Below are 17,869 nucleotides of genomic sequence, written 5' to 3' on the forward strand. Positions count from 1 at the left end.
AGTCAGTGTTGCAGACTTCATCTCTTAAGCCGAAAACAAAACGCTACTTTATCAATAAATTATTAAAACTTTAATGCAGTCTCCTTGCTGTTTTTTCCTCAGACACATTCATAATTATTATAACTTGCCACAGCACACTGGCAGATTTTTTTTTTTGCATGCGCTTGAGCCCTAATTAGGCTATGAAGCCAAATAAAAGGCTCATTATTATGATTTATACTAAAACTAATTATTATAATTTATACTTATTACCAATCGACTAATGCTTAAAATAAACAACTACAAGTTGACCAGAAAAATCTCTGGTCGAGGGCAGCCCTATTATTTTCCGTGTTGTGTTGCGTTAAAAATAGCAACAGGTAGCACCAGTAGCTCACCGAGTGCAACTATTCGAGATAATCGAAATAATGGCACCGCCATAACCCAAAATATGTATAAAACAAAGTGGATTTTTTAAATAACGTAAGTCTTTCATGGATTTTCTACTACATATTTCAGTAAGAGACATCATTTATGTTATATTAGGCCTTACAAGTTAACACCCTTGATTCCCTTTAAATCCATGAATTTGAAGAGCTAGCACCCAAATGGCTATCATTATGTATTAATGAATGATTCTCTCTTTCTCACAGGAGGTCAGTCGCCAGATGAATTCAGTGTTTAAGGAGCTGTTGTCCCGTAATCCTCCTATGGAAGCCTTGGGTTCGAACGCTCCTCCCTCTTCTCCTCCCGCATCTGTTCCTACGGTACCCACTGCTGCTGCTCGACCTCCAGTGAAGAAAGGAGGCTTCGGCCTGCGTCTCTTCAAACCCCAAGACCAACAGGACTGAGGGAGACAAAGCGATGATAGTTAAGTGAATCTGAGTCTGAGTGTTGAGGGAACGGCAAACTCATCACAGATATGAATATATTTTTCCAAACATACAATATATGGTACTCTTTACGCCTTATTAACAAGTGTATTCAAAAGATTTCAATATGGTTTTGTTTCACGTGAGACCAAGTCATTGATCCTGTTATTGGTTGTATTTGTGTTTTAGCTTTGACAACAGGTCCTCACTCAACAGAATCTCCCACTTTCTATCTAATCATTCATTGCAGTGATGTCCAATGTGTCTGATGTTTTTGACTGTAGTGTAGACTGTGTTCATTTGGAGAAACATAAGTATCTGCTGATTGAGTACCAGAAAACAAGTGTTGAGTCCCTCAAAGCACATAGATTCAGATGGACAAAAGTGAATTGTGGGAATGACGTCCATGGCAGACAGACTCCACATTGTTACTTTAGATATAGATGTGTCACCCTGAATGTAGCAAGAGATTTATGAAGGCTGTTACCCTCAGATGTTTGCCAACCAAGATTCTACTTAATTATATTTAGTTTATCTTTTTCAGTTTTAAATGCTTTTTTCTTGCTTTTTTATATTAGGTATTGCTTAAATAGTTCAAGGTACGATGAGATAAATATGAAAATGCTACAGTTGTTTTTTGTTTGTTTGTTTGTTTTAGATGACTCATTGAGGTTTTTTTGTATCATTTGCTATTTAATTTTTCTTTTTCTTTTCTTTTTTTTTTTTTTTTTTTTTACATCTAATTGCATTATTTTTACTATTGTTTGCATTCTTTGAAAACCATCCTAATGGAACCAGCACACATGCATGCAAACACACTGACGCGGATGGTCTATGGCGTGGGAACAGGTGGAGCGGCCAAAATAAGCACAGCTCTGTAGCCACTATTCTATTTTCTCTCTGTCATATACGAAAACTGGAAAGACAACTGTGAAGACAAGTGCCACTCAGAGCAGCTCAGGAACTGTCCAACAGAGAAGCCAGAGAACTGACTGAAGAAAAGATCAAACTGTGAAACCGCACAGGAAGTACAATGGCACTCACTTCCTTTTTGCTGCACATTAACGCCCCTGGTCACTGATCTCCCTCGAAGTCCACCCCGTCACCCATGCATTCCCTTTAGCAGTGTGTGTCTCTGGTAGATGATGTCATCATTGATGTGTGGATTACAATATTATCAAAATAAATTATATAGATTCTAAAATTCTGTCGGCTTGCTGCGTATTTTATCATGCATAATAATAACTCTTGAAATGCTAGTTGGTTTGATTTTGTGTGTGTGTGTGTGTGTGTATAACCAGTGGTATTTGTTTATACACTTTTACAGTATTTATGAAAATTTAGAATTGAATTATACTATATGTATTTTCAGTTTTCTTATTTTCCGCTAAAAAACCGGAAGTCTCGCCGATAGGATTACTTCCGCGTTGAAAATTAAGGTGGATATATATTTTCTTTTTAGCTGTAATCGTCATTTCAGATTTAGTTATTGTAGTACTTAAATATATTTATATCTAATTAATTTGTATAGTTTTTCATCTAATACTTATTTTATTTCAGCTTTATTTCTTTTTCTTTCAGTTTTTTTTTTGTGCATTATTAGTTTTTAACACTGATTTATGAAATGCTGAATATGATTTATCAAATTTAACTCATCACTTCTCAGTCAGACGTGCAAGTAGTATTACAGTATGATTAAAGTAAAATATAATAAACAATATCAACACTGTAACACAATGACAGACGTTTTACGTGTCTGAATATTTTTTAATTAGTAATTATTTTAAATATCAGATGATATGAGGAAAATGGCTGTGTGTGAAGAGGGTTAGCCTGTCCAGTAACCTGATCAGTGGTGCTCTCTCCATTCCTCGCCCCCAAAATAACTCTACGCTCAGCCTGCTAATTCTTCACTGGGTACAGACATTTCCACACGCTAGACTATGGCAAAGAACACAGGGCTGAGAGAGTGAGGTCACACCTACATACTGAAAGACGGTCCCCTCCTGTTTCCCAGTAATAGTCTGATACAGGCCACAAATTCATCTGTTGCATGTGGACAACGAGACAGTTTATGGAGATTGGCAGTGTTTGTCAGATAGATCAAAACTTGCTTTTTCTGAGGCTGCTTTTTTGACCTATAAAGGATTACAGTTTATTTTTGGACCTGGACTATTGAATAGGGTGAGTAATAAATAATTGCATAAATTGTTTTGCATTGCAATTACAGGTATTTCTAAATTGAATAATATATACTTGTAACATATATTTGACACTAATAATCATATTTTAATTACTGTTAAAATTTAATTAGTGTTTCTGCTTTTTCCTGCACATTGTTTGAAAATACTAAATACATTTTTTTTTAACAAACTGATTTATGAAATGTCAGATGTTGACATTTACATCCATACAGTATTGATGTGTTCATCTCATCACTTCTCAGTCAAGCATGTAGTATTACAGTTGTATAATGTGTAAATATAGTAAGCAGGAGTTGCCAGGGCGTGTCTTGTCTGATTTGAGTTAGTTCAATGGGGCTTGGACCCACTAGGGGCCTCATCACACTTCTAAAGGGGATGCAAATGCTCAAAATGATTAAAAAATAAGACAAAATATGGTTAAAAATAAGCAAAATGTACGCTGAAATCATTTTTCTTATTTAAAATTGTTCACTTAACAACTGCCATTTCACTTAAAGAGGTCATCGGATGCAAATTTTCCACAGGTTGATATGATTCTTTAGGGTCTTCATGAAAAGTCTATAATATACTTTGGTTAAAAATTCTCAATGGTTGTGTAAAACAACACCCTTTTTACCTTGCCAAAATCAGCTCTGCAAAAATCATCCTGTTCTGGTCGAGGTTGCTTTAAATGTTAATGAGTTCTACTCGCCCCGCCCCTCTCTTCTCTCTGTGAAGTGACGAGCCTGTTTACTTTAGCCGCATTTAGCCGCTAAACTTTCTAACTAGCATGTTATTGGGAAAGGCGATCGCAAAGATTTATATAAAAAAAAAAACCTTATACTCACTTCTGCTGTAAGTGAAGCTGAATCACGAATGATTAGTGCGAACATAGACGGATATATGTAGATCGGGAGGCACATTCCCTTCACAAACAAATGTAATTTACTGCATCTTCAGCGGCTCAGATGTCGGGAGTAAATGACGACCACTACGTTCATTATTACATCTGGCAACACAACACCTCAATCCCTCAATCTGAGATATTCTTGTCTAATTTACATCCCTGCTCCGGCATTGAAACAACAGAGGTCGGACTGTTACAGCTGATTTAAGGCGGGTCTGAGGTAAGACGCTCATGTCAATCAACCATCATGGGAGCGGCCTCTGTGGGTGTGACGCCACACCCACAGGCATCTGAGAATGGCTCAATTTGAAAAAGGGGATATTATTTTTACAGATTAATTTAAAAACCACTGCATGGATTTGTATCATTATAGGGTAGATTTGTACATACACTGCCAACACACATTAATGTTCAAACAACATGTAAAAGTGAACTTTGCATCCAATGACCCCTTTAAGAAACAGGTTCTCACAATCTCAGACAATCTGACATATTTCAAAGTGTTATTTCTAAACCTGGAAAAGTCATAGAATTCAAATATTCTTAAGTCATTTAATTGATTTATTATGAATTTATATCATGCACTTTCATATCATATTTTATTGCCAGTGTATTTACAAACTAGAAAAGTCATGTAAATTCATTGGTAATAAATGTAAACCATGAAGAACTCAGTTATTGGGAATATAGATTGAATTATTTGAATCAGCAATTTATAATTATTTTGTTTTATTTTGGCAATCCAGGTTTCTGTAAATAAAAAAGTTTTAAAATTAGCGTTAATTTGACATTTGTTATTATTACATAAGTCCCTGCTGAAAAAAATCAGCTAAAACCAGCCTGGTTGGCTGGTTTAGCTGGTCATAATTGGTCAGCAGGCTGGTTTTAGAAGGGTTTTGTCCACTTCCTTAGCTGGTCAGGCTGGGAGACCAGCTGGAACAACCAGTTAAAACCAGCCTGACCAGCCTAGCCAGCTTAGTTTTTTTCAGCAGGGGTATCAGAAATACATTGGGGTGTCTTGCAAATATCTTGTAGTCAAAAATGTTGAGAACCACTGCTGTAGTGTCTTTATTGATAACTAAATAATTGAACCAACATTTATGCTAAAAACCTCATTAAAATTTATGAGGATGCTTATGAGCTGACATTGTGATCTGCTTTGCAGTCAATATGATGTCAGACGAGTATTTGGTGGAGTGTAATATTGATGATGATGATGATGATGATGATAAAGACGACGATGATGATGATGATTATTATGTGAGGAAGATCCACCCGACTCCACCTCCACCCCCACAGTTCTCCTCCACGCCGTCCCTCACTCAGGCTGATATCAGGGATCCCTGTGGCGTTAACAAACACTTGAAGGTGAGCACAACCGTCACTTCTACCCCGAGGACTAACATGTTTAGGTTATAAGTAATATAAACATGACCAGCACTAACATGTCACTAACTTTCCACTCACTGTGACACCAGATAGAGTTTAGCGACGTTTTGGCAGAGCCCGCGTCCACACACAGCTACGACCGCGTGTGGGTGTACAGCGGCATCGCCTTCGAGTCCATGCGGCTGTGGGGTTACCGCTGCCTGACAGCGCTGTGTGCGGTTCCCCTCTCTTGTATCTGTGGTTGTCTCTTTGCCCTACTGGCCTGTATGCACATCTGGTACGCTAATTTTGGCAGTTATATATCAAATCTGTTTCATATATAAAATTAAAGGGTTTTAAATCAAAAGTCAAAAATTTAATCAAAATGTCACTGTCTCTTCCCTAGGTGTGTGATGCCCTGTGTTCAGGTGTTTCATACCTGCCTGCCCTGTGTGAGGTCGCTGTGGATGAGTGTGGTTAATATCTTCATCACCCCATTCTGCACATCTGTGGCTCGCTGTTGCAGTGGCATATATGTGGTGTTCTCCAAAGAGTGATGAAACACAAGGAGGAATTTGAAGAAGCTCGTCACACTTCTTTTTTTATTTACAAAACAAAACATGAATCCTTGGAATACTGAATGGATTATTTGCAGCTTAAAGCTGTGTTGAAATAACCATGAGACATTCAAAGAAGAGGATAACATGTTATTAAATTGATTTTTATTTAATAACCTATTATAATTCTTGACGTAACAATTTCTGCATAGATTTGTCATATACGAAATTACAATATAAGCTTTTTTTTCATAGAATCTGTTGATATGGTTTTTTTTTTTCTGATATTTGATATAAGGAACAACTGTCATGTTGTCTGTTTTGACAGTTGCCGTGTCATACATGTATTTGATTAAAGAAAACACGTAGTCTGCATCTTTATACATCCAAGCTGTAAGTTCTCATAATTACAGTCTTCAGTGTCACATGATCCTTCAGAAATCATTCTAATATGCTGATTTGGTGCTCAAGAAACATTTCTTAAACATCAGTTGTGCTGCTTAATATTTTTCTGGAATTTATAACATTTTCTTTTCAGGAATTGATTTTTTTTTTTAATATATGTAAAAGTCTTTACTGTCATTCTGAATTAATTTAACGAGTCCTTGCTGAATAAAAGTATTTAAAAAATAAATAAATAACTGACCCCAAACCTGCATATTTAACAAATAAATTATTGTTATGGAACACTCAATTTTCCCATCCACTGCAATAAATATATTTATTTTAAAAGGATGCATAGCAGGATGAAATCTTAATGATGAGAGGGTATAATCAGTTTAATATATATATATATATATATTTTTTTTTTTTTTTCTGACCACAAAACCTGTCGCAAGTAGCATGGTAGCAATACAGTGTATGGGTCAAAATGATAGATTTTTCTTTTATGCCAAAAATCATTAGGATATTAAGTACAGATCATGTTCCATGAAGATATTTTGTAAATTTACTACTGTAAATATATCAAAACTTTTTAAATTTTTGATTAGTAATATGCATTGCTAAAAACTTCATTTGGATAACTTTAAAGGTGATTTTATCAATATTTCTTTATTTCTTCTTCTTTTTTTTTTTTTTTTTTTTTTGCACTGTCAGATTCCAGATTTTCAAATAGTTGTGTCTCGGCCAAATATTGTCCTATCCTAACAAACCATACATCAATGGAAAGCTTATTTATTCAACTTTAATGATGATGTATAAATCTCGATTACAAAAAAAATATGACTTATGACTGGTTTTGTGGTCCAGGGTGACATATCAGGACTATCAATAAATAGCCCCGTTTAGTGGATCTCTAGAGAACAACACCAAATGGACAAAGGACAACTGTTAGTATAACAGACAACAGCAGTGTTCACAGGTAAAGTAAACCCAATAATCTAATCTAGAGGTTGAATAATAATATTAGTATTAATAATACTAGTAATAATAGTCGTAATGCATATAAGCCCCTATTTTTTAATTGTTATAGTCTACATAGTTATTATTGTGTCAAAACAGAAATAATCTGCACTAGTATTGGTCGTAAATTTTTTTAAAAAACAACAACATTGGTGGGATCTCTAATGTATTCTTAAAATGTCAACAATGACTTTAAGACATTAAGAGTTTTGTACTGGTAATAACGAAACCACCGAAGTTCCTTGTGACTTTTTATTCTAATTTGCCTTCCCATAATTCCACTACCCGGAAACTGCGCAGACTGTGATGAAGGGCGGAAGTATCGCGGGGGAATTCCTCGACAGTGTGTACCTGTCCGAGCTTTTCTGGACGTTTTTATCTGATTCACTTTATCAAACTCGATTCTGACTTTCCAGTTCGGTGAAGCGGAAGATGTTTGCCGACCTTAGCGTCTATGGTTGACTATAAACCGGACCGTGTTTCCTTGGCGGAAGACCGACAGACAGTGGATCTGTGTTAGCGCAGTTAGTTAAACACTGTGAACGGCTTAATAAAGGTAGTAATTACCTTCCTATTACATCATACGATATATTTATTACACACTTTATGTATGTCTTATGAATTTGACTTGTGTTAGTGTGTGGGTTTGAATGTTTTAAGGGTTTAAATGCTAGTCTGATGCTAGTCGTGTCGTTAGCTGAGTTACGTCTGTCAGAAACCTGTAAACAAAACATTGAATCTTGCTTTTCGAAAGATGTGAGTTGTTGTTTAACATAAACGTGTCGTTAAGAACTAAATATTAGCACAATATTAGATTTAACAGTGTTTTTGAAGTGTGTGTTTGTCTTTGGAATCAACACCGCATTGAGAAACGGTTAACTATTTTTATTTAAGGGAAAATAATCATGAAACTGCATAGACTATGTTTTTGTCAACAATAATATGATTGAAGTGATTATTTTATTTTCATATAGCGTTGTTAAGGGCAGAAATGCCAGTGAATCGCTTCATTTATACCTTGTTGTGAAGTGAAACCGGAATTCATCGGTGACATTTTAAAATAATATAACTAATGATAAAATATAATCCAGCCCTGAAAAAGCCATAGAAATTAGTATTGTTAAAAATAATTATGGAAAAAAATAAGCAAGTAATTGTTATTGGTAACGCTTTACAATAGGGTTCATTAGTTAACATTAGTTAGCTACATTGGTTAACATAATGAACAATTCTTATATGGTTGTGTTTATTAACATTGGTTAATACACTGTGAAATAACATGAACAAACAATGAACGAGTGTATGTTTATTACCTAACATTATTAAAGATTAACAATGAGTGTATGTTTATTACCTAACATTATTAAAGATTAATAAATAGTGTAATAAATGTTCATTGTTCATTCATGTTAGTTAATACATTAACTAATGTTAACAAACAACACCTTATTGTAAAGTGTTACCAGAGTTTGTTAACATTAGTAAACTAATTATTGGCTGGTCTTCTCTCTCTCAGAATCATGGTTCAGCCACAGCCGTCAGGTGGTTGCACTCTGCAGTGGGAGCTGACTGGAGAGGAGACTGTGGGTGCTGGGGGTCAAGGGTCATTGATGGCCAGTTCACAGGGTTCTATGAGGGTCCCTCCTGAATTAGCTGGAAATGAAGTGGTCCATAGACTCATAACAGATAATCACCAGCTACGAGGTGAGGCTTAAGAGATTCTCTATCCCTGACTTGTTGCGTATTGATAACAAAAACGATGCATAAGCAACTTTCTAAATGTTTCACAGAGGCTCTGAAGCGAAGCAATGATGCCCTCAAAGAGAGATGTGAAGAGATGGAGGGGTGGCAGAGGAGGTCGAGAGAGGAGCGCGAGTTCCTGAGCTGTAGATTTCGTGAGGCCAGAGCTTTAGTGCAACGACTGGCACAGGAAAACCAGAGCTTGTTGGGACAGCTCAACCACAGCATCAGTCAAACAGGGAGTCCAAGTGTCGGCATCTCTAAAGAGACTGGAAATCAGGGCCAGGAGCAAGAGCTAAAGTGCACTAATGTAGAGAAGAATGTCCTTATGGACTCACCAGAAGTAGGTTCTTTTGTAAAGCATTTGAAACTTGTCATTTTGTTGAATTAAAATTAACATTTTTATTGTTTCATTATGCAGGTATTAAATGAAGCTGTACTGACAGACCGAGCTGAAGGAGATGCTGACAGACACACAATGCCTCAAAGTTTGGTAATTTACCATAAATGTCAGTCTTTGAAATTTAACAGTGCATTATTCTGTACAACAAAGCTTTACCAGCATTGCTAATCTGCTTTGACTTTTGGGTGTGGTGTGTTTTATCCTCTTCATTCACTGTGTTAAAGTACAATCCAAACATGGCTAAAGATCAAGTTGTTTCTTTTTAATGCTTTCATCTTTACAAATCTTCTTCACTTTAGCCTGCTGAGGGCTCTAATGAATTTCTAAAACTGCTGAAAAGCCACAAAGAGAAGCTGGAAGAAGGGATGAGGGCACTGAGGAGGAAGAATGAGGAGCTGGAGAAGGAAAAGGCAGAGAATGAGAAAGAGAGAGAAAATCTCCTCGCCACTGTGGAGCAGTTACGCTCCAAACTCAATCAGGTAGAGCATCTATTTTATTTGTTTATTTATTTATGTTTGTTTACTGATACAATTAGACATGTCATATTGGTCGTTCACAAATAAAATTTCCAACATCTTTTCACTTTGAGCATGTTTTACATTTTTAAAATTCATCTGAAAGGTTTTTTTTTTTAAATCCTACAGTATACAAGGTCATAACTGCATTTATTATAATTACACAAAATTATTATTAAGATCAATTCTAAATGATATACACTACTGTTTGGGTTTAGTAAGATTTGTTTAACGTTTTGAAAGACATCTCATGTTCGCCAAGGCTGTGTTTACTTACTCACAGATACAGTAAAAACAGTAATATTATTATAATTCAAAATAAGACTTGTATGGCCTAATATAAATGATTTGTTTCAGTATTTTATTTTTGTTGTGTTGTGGTAAAAATAGCAACAGGTAGCGCCAGTAGCTGATCGAGTGCAACCGTTTTACATAATTGAAATAATAGCACCCCATTGTCCAAAATATGTACAAAACAATGTGAATTTTTTAAATGTAAATCTTTCATGGGTTTTCCAATACATGGTTTAGTGAGAGACATAATTTACCTTACATTAAGCCGTACAAGTCTTAATACCCTTTTAATATTATTAACAGTTGTGCTGTTGATAATATTTTACTGGAAACCATGATACATTTGTTTCAGGATTCTTTAAATGGAAATGTCAAAAGAGTATTTATATATCTATCTAACTTCTGCTAATTAATGAATCCTCTCTTTATTAGAATGGTGGTGTTACTGAAGAGTCAGTCCAGCAGGCATGCGGTTTCACCGTTCCTGCAGAAAGGTACTCTCAGATGTTTAGTTTACACTGCTCTCTCTCCCTGCAGGCTCTGAAGACCTGATAGTGATCCTTTCCTTAACTCTGCATGCTTGGATTGTATTGTTATAAATCTGCTTTGCTTCCTTTCTTTGAAAGTGAATGGTCTGCAATCTCTCTTTTCTGTCTACTCTTTTGATCCATGTGTCTGCTTAGCTCTCACTTGGCTAAACTAACTGAGCAGCTTCAGGCTACGCAAGGCAGGTGAGGGGAACTAAATCTCACTGTGTGTGTGTGTGTGCTCAAATGTCCATCCCCTCATTGGTGTTGCAAGAACATGGTGTCTGTGACTGGAATGAGACCGACGCACTGGCAGTCAAATGTTTTGACATTTGCCATTTCTCATTTAGACTACTGTTCAGAAGTTTGAATTTGTTTAACATGAGTTTTGTTTTGTTTTTGGTCATTACGTATTCCCCACACTTTTGTTTTTTGTGACTTTGACTTTTTTCCCCCCGATGATTTGCTTAAAGGAGAAGTCCACTTTTAGAACAACAATTTAATAACAATAATTTACTCACCCCCTTGTCATCCAAGATGTTCATGTCTTTCTGTCTTCAGTCGTAAAGAAATTATGGTTTTTGAAAAAAGTGTTTCAGGATTTTTCTTCATATAATGGACTTCAGTTGTGCCCCTGATTTTGAACTTTCAAAATGTAGTTTAAATGCAGCTTCAAAGGGCTCTAAATGATCCCAGTCAAGGAAGAAGGGTCTTTTTTTTTCAGAAAAAAATGTGTATACTTTCTAAGCACAAAAGCTCGTGTAGCACAGACTTTGGCATGCGCGTTCACGACACTACGTACTGTTGAATCAGGTTGAAAGGTCAGGCCGAACGTAGGCAGAACCTCAGACCAAGTGTTTACAAAGCGAACGCGCAAAGACTAAGAAAGTGCAAGTAAGTCAAACGCTGTTTACAATCAAAAGGTACAACGTGTCGGATGATTCTGAAGTTGTAGGAGAAAATTAAATGGAGTTTTTCGCCATACTCTACCTTTTTTAGCTGGAGTACACAGACAATGAACTTAGACATAATTCATAGTAGTGATGGGAAGTTCAGATCATTTTACTGACTTTGACCTTTGAGTCTCGTTCAGCAAAATGAATGAATCTTTTTTTTAGTAATTTCGTTCATTTTAGCAAAATCAGCATCACGTGACAGCCCCGTAAGATGAACGAACGACTCGAAAAACCTGAAGACTCAAAACAGGTGAACTAATTCCAGTACAGAACCTAATAGGATGTTGCGTATGCGTGACTGAACAAATCACTCCGCGAGACAACTCGTTCTTCGCGAGTCACATTAAAGAAAATGAACGAATCGCTCAAGAACGACCCGTGGATGCACATCCAAGAGCCTGTGTTACATGAGCTTTTGTGCTTAAAAAATATAACAAATTTTCGAAAAAAATTACCAGTTGTTTCGCTAGATAACATCCTTCTTCCTCGGCTGGGGTCCTTTGAAGCTGCATTTAAACTATTTTTGGAAGCTCAAAATCGGGGGCACAATTGAAGTCCATTATATGCAGAAAAATCCTGAAATGCTTTCCTCAAAAGCCATAATGTCTTTACGACTGAAGACAGAAAACATCTTGGATGTCAAGGGGGTGAGTAAATTATTTGTAAATTGTTGTTCTGGAAGTGGACTTTAAATGTAGAAAACACTGATAATGGTGAATTTCAGAAGGATGGACAGTTAATCCTGTTTGTGTCTCTGCTGTGATTTAGGTACAGGGAGCTCCAGGAGAAGCTGGACTGTCTTCAGAAGAGCTCTGTTCAGAGAGACCGAACTGAGGCTCTACTCAAACAAAAGGAGAAGGACTTTGTTCAGGTACATAAATGCAGATACAACCTGGCAAATACCACTACTTTCTGTGCCGAGCTGTGGCAGCATTTGCAGTAGTGGCAGATGAGTGATCATCATCTTTGTGTTTGTAGCAGACAAAGGATAGTGAAGCTCTGAAAGCTCAGGTCACGTCCCTTCTGGGTGAGTTGAATGAACGACAAAACTGGCTGGAGAAAAGCGAAGCAGAGAGACGAATTTTAGAGGATAAGTGAGTGAATCTCTTGGTCTTTGTGCATGTGTTTATGTATGAGAATCGGCAGCTGTGTGTTCAAGACCTGTTTGATCTCCCAGGTTGGGCAAAAAGAGCGAACGCCTGCAGACTTTAGAGAGAGACATGGAGCAGCAGAAGAAGCATCACAGTGTGACAGTGGACAATCTTTTACTACAGACACAGAACCTAGAGACTGCACTGAAGAATGAGAGGCTCATCATAGTGGAGGAGAGGTGAGTGTAGCTGGATGGAGAGGCGTGTTTAAGCGTAGCTTCCTTTTTTCATTGTTATGGTTGCAACAGTAACCCACAATTCCTGTTGCTCTTTCTCATGTAGGAGGAAGCTGGCCCAGCTCCAGCATGCGTACACATGTTTGTTTCAGGATTACGACAAAAAACTCAAAAGTGAAAAGCAAGCCAATCACAGGGTACGTAGCTGCTGTTTGAGATTGATTGATTGATTTATTGATTGATTTATTTATTGGGTTATTTAAACAGAATTTTTAACATTACCATGTGTGGGTCAGTAATAATCACACAACTGTCCTAATATCATGTTAACGAAAAATAAGACTCTTTAAAATCTTAAATAGTTCTTTAATAGTTAATAGTAAAAGTAAATGTACATATAACACAGTTGTTTATTAATATTTAATAAGCTTATGCTAAACCAAAGTCGTGTCGTGAGATATTAATTTTGTATTATCTGTTTAATACAAGTTTAGTGCTTTTTTTGTAATTTTGTTATGTGCTATCATAGTTTTTTAAAACTTTTTTTGGGTGATTTTTTTTTTTTTTTTTTTTTTTTTTTTGAATATTTTGCTTTATTTTTAATATTGTTTTTTTATAACTAAATAAACACTAACTGTAACTTAATTTCAGTTAGACGACAGGGCAACATTTAAAATTTTTAATGTACGTTTTTCATATAATTATTTTTATTTACTTATTTATCAGATTTGTAATAGTTTTAGTTTCAGTTAACGATACATAAAATAATAAATTTATGTAAATAAAACTCATGCAGACCCTTGTGATTGTGTGTGAAGACCAAAAAGCCTAAAAAACAATTATTAATAATACATTATATTTGTAAGCAATACTTTAAACAAAAAATCTAAAACATTTTTTTTGATTATTTATTTATTTATTTTTTTTAGATATAACATTTTTAAACTAGATTTTTAAACTAGATTTTAAAAGATTTTTTCTTTTCTTTATGGTTGACACATGGTTCTTTAGTCATTGACCCACAACTTTAATTTAAATGCTACAAAACTAAAAAAACTGTCTGTTTGATGTTTGTGGTAAGCACTTTTGAAAATAGGTCAGTGCATGATTCGCACTATAAATTTGTTAACGGAAAGGGTACATGTGGTAATTTCCATTTCAGAGTGGAGAGGCGGATACTCTAGCTAACAGATTAGGAGAGGCTGAGAAAGCGCTGGCCCTGAAACAGGATCTCATCGATAAACTCAAGGAGGAAACGGAGAAGCTGAGAGCTGCGTTAGAGACTATACCAGTGCTGAATGCTCAGGTGAAGATAACACTTGCACACTCATCTTACAGAGATCTGCTCACTTACTTTGTATTAGGCTGTTATAAATACTTATTCAACATGCATGTTGCATATAATAACAAACACAATCATGCATGTTATTTTTACAGGCAGAGATCTATAAGATGGACTTTCTGGCTGAGAGGGAAGCCAGAGAGAAACTTAATCAAAAGAAGGAAGAGTTGCAGGAGGAGCTGAATAAGGCAATAGCCGAGATAGACAGACTCAAGCAAGAAGGAACCTCACGGTATGAACAGAGATGGACACAGTGACTTCTACAGGATATACAGTGGTGGCCAAAATTATTAGAGCACTAGTATTTTCACCAGCTAAAAAATGGCTTGAAGTCAGTTATTTCTATCTTTTGCTGTAGTGTGTCAGAAAATATCAGTTTACATTCTAAAACATTCATTTTACCATTAATTGTAATAATCCAATGATTTTTGTTTACACAAGGAGTCTGACAACAGCCAGTGCTCCACACAGAGATCTGATCTCATCATCATCCGGTCTGTCTGGAATGACATGAAGAAACAGAACAAACTGAGACAGACTAAATCCAGAAGAACAGTGGCGATGTCTCCAAAATGCTTCAAGAAACATACCTGCAAAGCTGCAGCACTGTTAAAAGTTTTAGGTACTTGTGTAAACATGCTTTAAAATAAGGATACTGTCAAAAATAATGTCATAAATAGATTTTCTTTATCAATTAACTTCTATTAACTAAATTAAAGCAACATTTGCTGTGACCATCCTTTAGCTTTTGCCCTAGGTGCACTTGTGCATAGTTTTTCGTGTTGCTTTGCAGCTAGGTTTCTTGAAGCATCACAGTTCTTCTGGATTTAGTCGGTCTCAGTTTGTTCTGTTTTTCATGTCATTCCAGACAGACTGGATGATGATTAGATCAGATCTCTGTGTGGAGCACTGGCTCCTTGTGCAAACAAAAATCTCACAGGATTACAACTAATGGCAAAATGAATGTTTGGAAATGTAAACTGATATTTCCTACTGACACACCTCATTAAAAGATAAAATTATTGACTTAAAACCGTTGAGTTGCCAGATGACTCAAAATCAGAGCCCTGCACAGGGCTGTTTTCTTAAACCCCCACACGCCCTCTCCCGCTGAATTTCTGACCAGGACCGCCTGCTCCCGCAACCTGCGTGTTCCACTCCCGCCCGCTCCTGCGGACATTCTCTCAGAGCTTAAAATGCATTAAAAATTAAAAAAAACATTAAAAATGCACGCAAATACTCAGACTAAATATTAGTTCAAGTTAATGTCTAGAATAAGACAAGTCGAGCTTTTTTGTCATTCTGCTACATGTGTGGACATATAGTGGAACAAGATGTCGTATCTCACAGGACCACGATGCTACATACTAGTTAAGCATAATATAAACATACAACAGTACACGAATAAGAAAAGCAATTATAGACTTACACAACGGTTAACCATCTGACTGTACATATACTATAAATACTATAACTATAATAAATAGTTGACTACACATACAAAACTGAAACAACAAAAACATTACATAAGTACTGTACATGACGTTTTACAAAAGAGACATTTGTACATGAAATTGTGCAAAAGAGATATTTTGTGCATTAAATTGTGCAGAAGAGAGATTTTGAGGGAAGCAGCACATAGTGCAATGCACAAATAAACATATATAATCCTATTGAGTCTTTGTAGCAGCAAGTGTTTATAGAAAGTGTCTAGGACATAAGTGTGTTACTACAAGTGGTTTGTATAGCCCACTCACCTGTGTGTAACACACTCAGAATTGCACTTTCAAAGATTGTCAGCAAGTTTTAATGAGTTGGAGGGAGGAGGCTGAGGTTTTCATGGTTTCAGAGGGGGACAGGGAGATTGGAGTTAAGGGCTCTCGCAGCCTGGGGGGAAAAAGCTGTTGAGAAATCTGACAGAGCGAGCTTTGATACCTGATGAATAGCAGGCTTTAAACATGATTGAGTTTAAATAAGATTAAGTAATGCTAAACCAAAGCACCAATTGTGACTGAAACACTGGATATTTTAGTGTTATAAAACATTAACTGCTTGGCGTTTCCCGGCCTAAAAAGATAACAGTTTGTGTGGAGCAGCTGTGAACGGAGTGAACGGAGATGCATGTGAATAATTAAAGCACATATATTAAACCTCCGTCGCACATTTATTTAAATGAATCGTAGCGTTTGTGAATTCACAATAGCATTATGCTTTATTATGATTTTTAAACGGGTTTAATACATCATGCAGCCTAATGCAATTCATGGATTCTTGTCCGTGGAGTATTTCGGTATTTTGGCGGTTACTCGACACTGGCAAATTGTAGTCAAGGATTTTTTAAATCAAGTACTCAAAATGAATTGAGGAATCTCCAGATATCCAAGATTTACATGTAAATTTTGTTTCCTCACAGAGCTCGCATTGAGGAGATGCAACAGAGACATTTGGAGGACTACAGGCCTCGTCCACACCCGCCTCCTCCAGCCGGTAAAACACTTTGTTCAGAGTCTGCATCAACTAAAACATGCACTTTCCTTCTTTTACTTTCTTTCTTGTTGTTAGTTTCACTGACTACATGAAAAATGCAACAGTTATGTCTTATTATGGCTTATAATTATTATAATTATCTTTACTGAACATGTTTGGGGTCTCAATGTGAAATTTCTGCTTTTGAAGCACCTTTTGCAGGAGCAGCCATGTTTAACCCAGCCCAACCTCCATCTGCACGCAGAAGAGATGATGAGCAGGATGGGCTTCCGGATTACTGTTGTCCCAAATGTATGTATAAGGCACCAGACATGGACACCCTGCAGATACACGTCATGGACTGTATCCAATGAGAGGAAGAGATCTCTTGGCACCTGAGTGAACTATAACAACAAAACAAAAACAAAACAAAACAAAAAACAAGAAGTGAAAGTCAATAACATATTAGAGATAAGAACTAAGGACTTTGAACATTTAATCCTGCTGGAGATTTGACTTGAAGTAGACAGATAGCAAATGTTTAGCAGATGTTTTTATCGTGTGGCTATAGAGCAGCCACTGTTTCTGTACACTTGGTGTGTGTATCTCTTTACAAAAACGCTTATCTGTATTGCCTTTCTGTGACAGCATAGTGTAATGTACTGCACGTGTGAATGTTTGTGTCTGCTTTACGTCTGCACACATCTGACAGTGACAATGTTTCCTTTATACCTGTGGTATTTGTTTCTCTGGATGTACGGACTCTTGAGGATTCATGCCCGCCTGTATTAATATTGTGTATTATCAGCCAAAGTGAATATGGAAAAAACACAACTTTGTACAGACTATTGTTATGGAGAGATTTAATGAAATAAAATTATGAATATGATGAGGATCTACTCTAACTTTTTTGCCAAATACATACTGTGTGTACCCCAGAAGACTTTCAGATTACTTAAATTTATGAGAAACTCCTTTTAGAGAAGAAAGAGTTATAGGAGGTGCTGTACGGGGTCTCAATAAATAAAT

The 17,869-nt window shown here is 36.3% G+C and overlaps 3 protein-coding genes across 8 annotated transcripts in view; all 3 read left to right on the forward strand.

The window, feature by feature from the left end:
- The window catches only part of arhgap4b (Rho GTPase activating protein 4b), a 40,388-nt gene extending 38,330 nt beyond the window's left edge, over window positions 1–2,058 (forward strand). For all 3 annotated transcript variants that reach the window (XM_051096111.1, XM_051096112.1, XM_051096113.1), the window contains exon 24: window positions 633–2,058. In XM_051096111.1, coding sequence (XP_050952068.1) covers window positions 633–830 — 198 coding nt within the window. In that variant the 3' untranslated portion in view covers window positions 831–2,058. The remainder of the gene's footprint in view (window positions 1–632) is intronic.
- Window positions 2,059–2,745: 687 nt separating this feature from the next.
- On the forward strand, window positions 2,746–6,543 carry cav4b (caveolin 4b). Its single transcript, XM_051096871.1, has 4 exons — window positions 2,746–3,035; window positions 5,107–5,309; window positions 5,420–5,607; window positions 5,716–6,543. Exons 2-4 carry the CDS (start codon window positions 5,112–5,114, stop codon window positions 5,864–5,866), a joined length of 537 nt encoding a protein of 178 aa, XP_050952828.1. The 5' UTR covers window positions 2,746–3,035; window positions 5,107–5,111; the 3' UTR covers window positions 5,867–6,543.
- A 1,020-nt stretch (window positions 6,544–7,563) lies between these two features.
- ikbkg (inhibitor of nuclear factor kappa B kinase regulatory subunit gamma) lies at window positions 7,564–17,729 on the forward strand. 4 transcript variants are annotated; one of them, XM_051097086.1, is made up of 15 exons: window positions 7,564–7,826; window positions 8,787–8,974; window positions 9,061–9,353; window positions 9,432–9,503; window positions 9,713–9,892; window positions 10,655–10,716; window positions 10,906–10,953; window positions 12,474–12,576; window positions 12,684–12,799; window positions 12,883–13,035; window positions 13,139–13,229; window positions 14,195–14,338; window positions 14,470–14,606; window positions 16,788–16,861; window positions 17,051–17,729. In XM_051097086.1, the coding sequence occupies exons 2-15, from the start codon at window positions 8,791–8,793 to the stop codon at window positions 17,212–17,214; spliced, it is 1,821 nt and encodes a 606-aa protein (XP_050953043.1). In that variant the 5' UTR covers window positions 7,564–7,826; window positions 8,787–8,790; the 3' UTR covers window positions 17,215–17,729. The 4 variants fall into 4 exon arrangements, with proteins under 4 accessions (XP_050953043.1, XP_050953044.1, XP_050953045.1 ...); XM_051097087.1 differs by having other exon boundaries at window positions 12,687–12,799; XM_051097088.1 differs by lacking the exon at window positions 10,906–10,953.
- The last annotated feature ends 140 nt before the right edge of the window (window positions 17,730–17,869 follow it).

Source organism: Labeo rohita, chromosome 23 (genome assembly GCF_022985175.1).
Source record: "Labeo rohita strain BAU-BD-2019 chromosome 23, IGBB_LRoh.1.0, whole genome shotgun sequence".
In the NCBI taxonomy this organism is placed as follows: Eukaryota; Metazoa; Chordata; class Actinopteri; order Cypriniformes; family Cyprinidae; genus Labeo; species Labeo rohita.

Coding starts and splice junctions, on each gene's coding strand:
- cav4b (XM_051096871.1), top strand. CDS start 5,112: ATGATGTCAGACGAGTATTTGGTGGAGTGTAATATTGATGATGATGAT. Junction 5,310..5,419: donor GCGTTAACAAACACTTGAAG/GTGAGCACAACC, acceptor CTGTGACACCAG/ATAGAGTTTAGCGACGTTTT. Junction 5,608..5,715: donor CTGGCCTGTATGCACATCTG/GTACGCTAATTT, acceptor TCTCTTCCCTAG/GTGTGTGATGCCCTGTGTTC.
- ikbkg (XM_051097086.1), top strand. CDS start 8,791: ATGGTTCAGCCACAGCCGTCAGGTGGTTGCACTCTGCAGTGGGAGCTG. Junction 9,354..9,431: donor TCCTTATGGACTCACCAGAA/GTAGGTTCTTTT, acceptor TTCATTATGCAG/GTATTAAATGAAGCTGTACT. Junction 14,339..14,469: donor TACCAGTGCTGAATGCTCAG/GTGAAGATAACA, acceptor TTATTTTTACAG/GCAGAGATCTATAAGATGGA.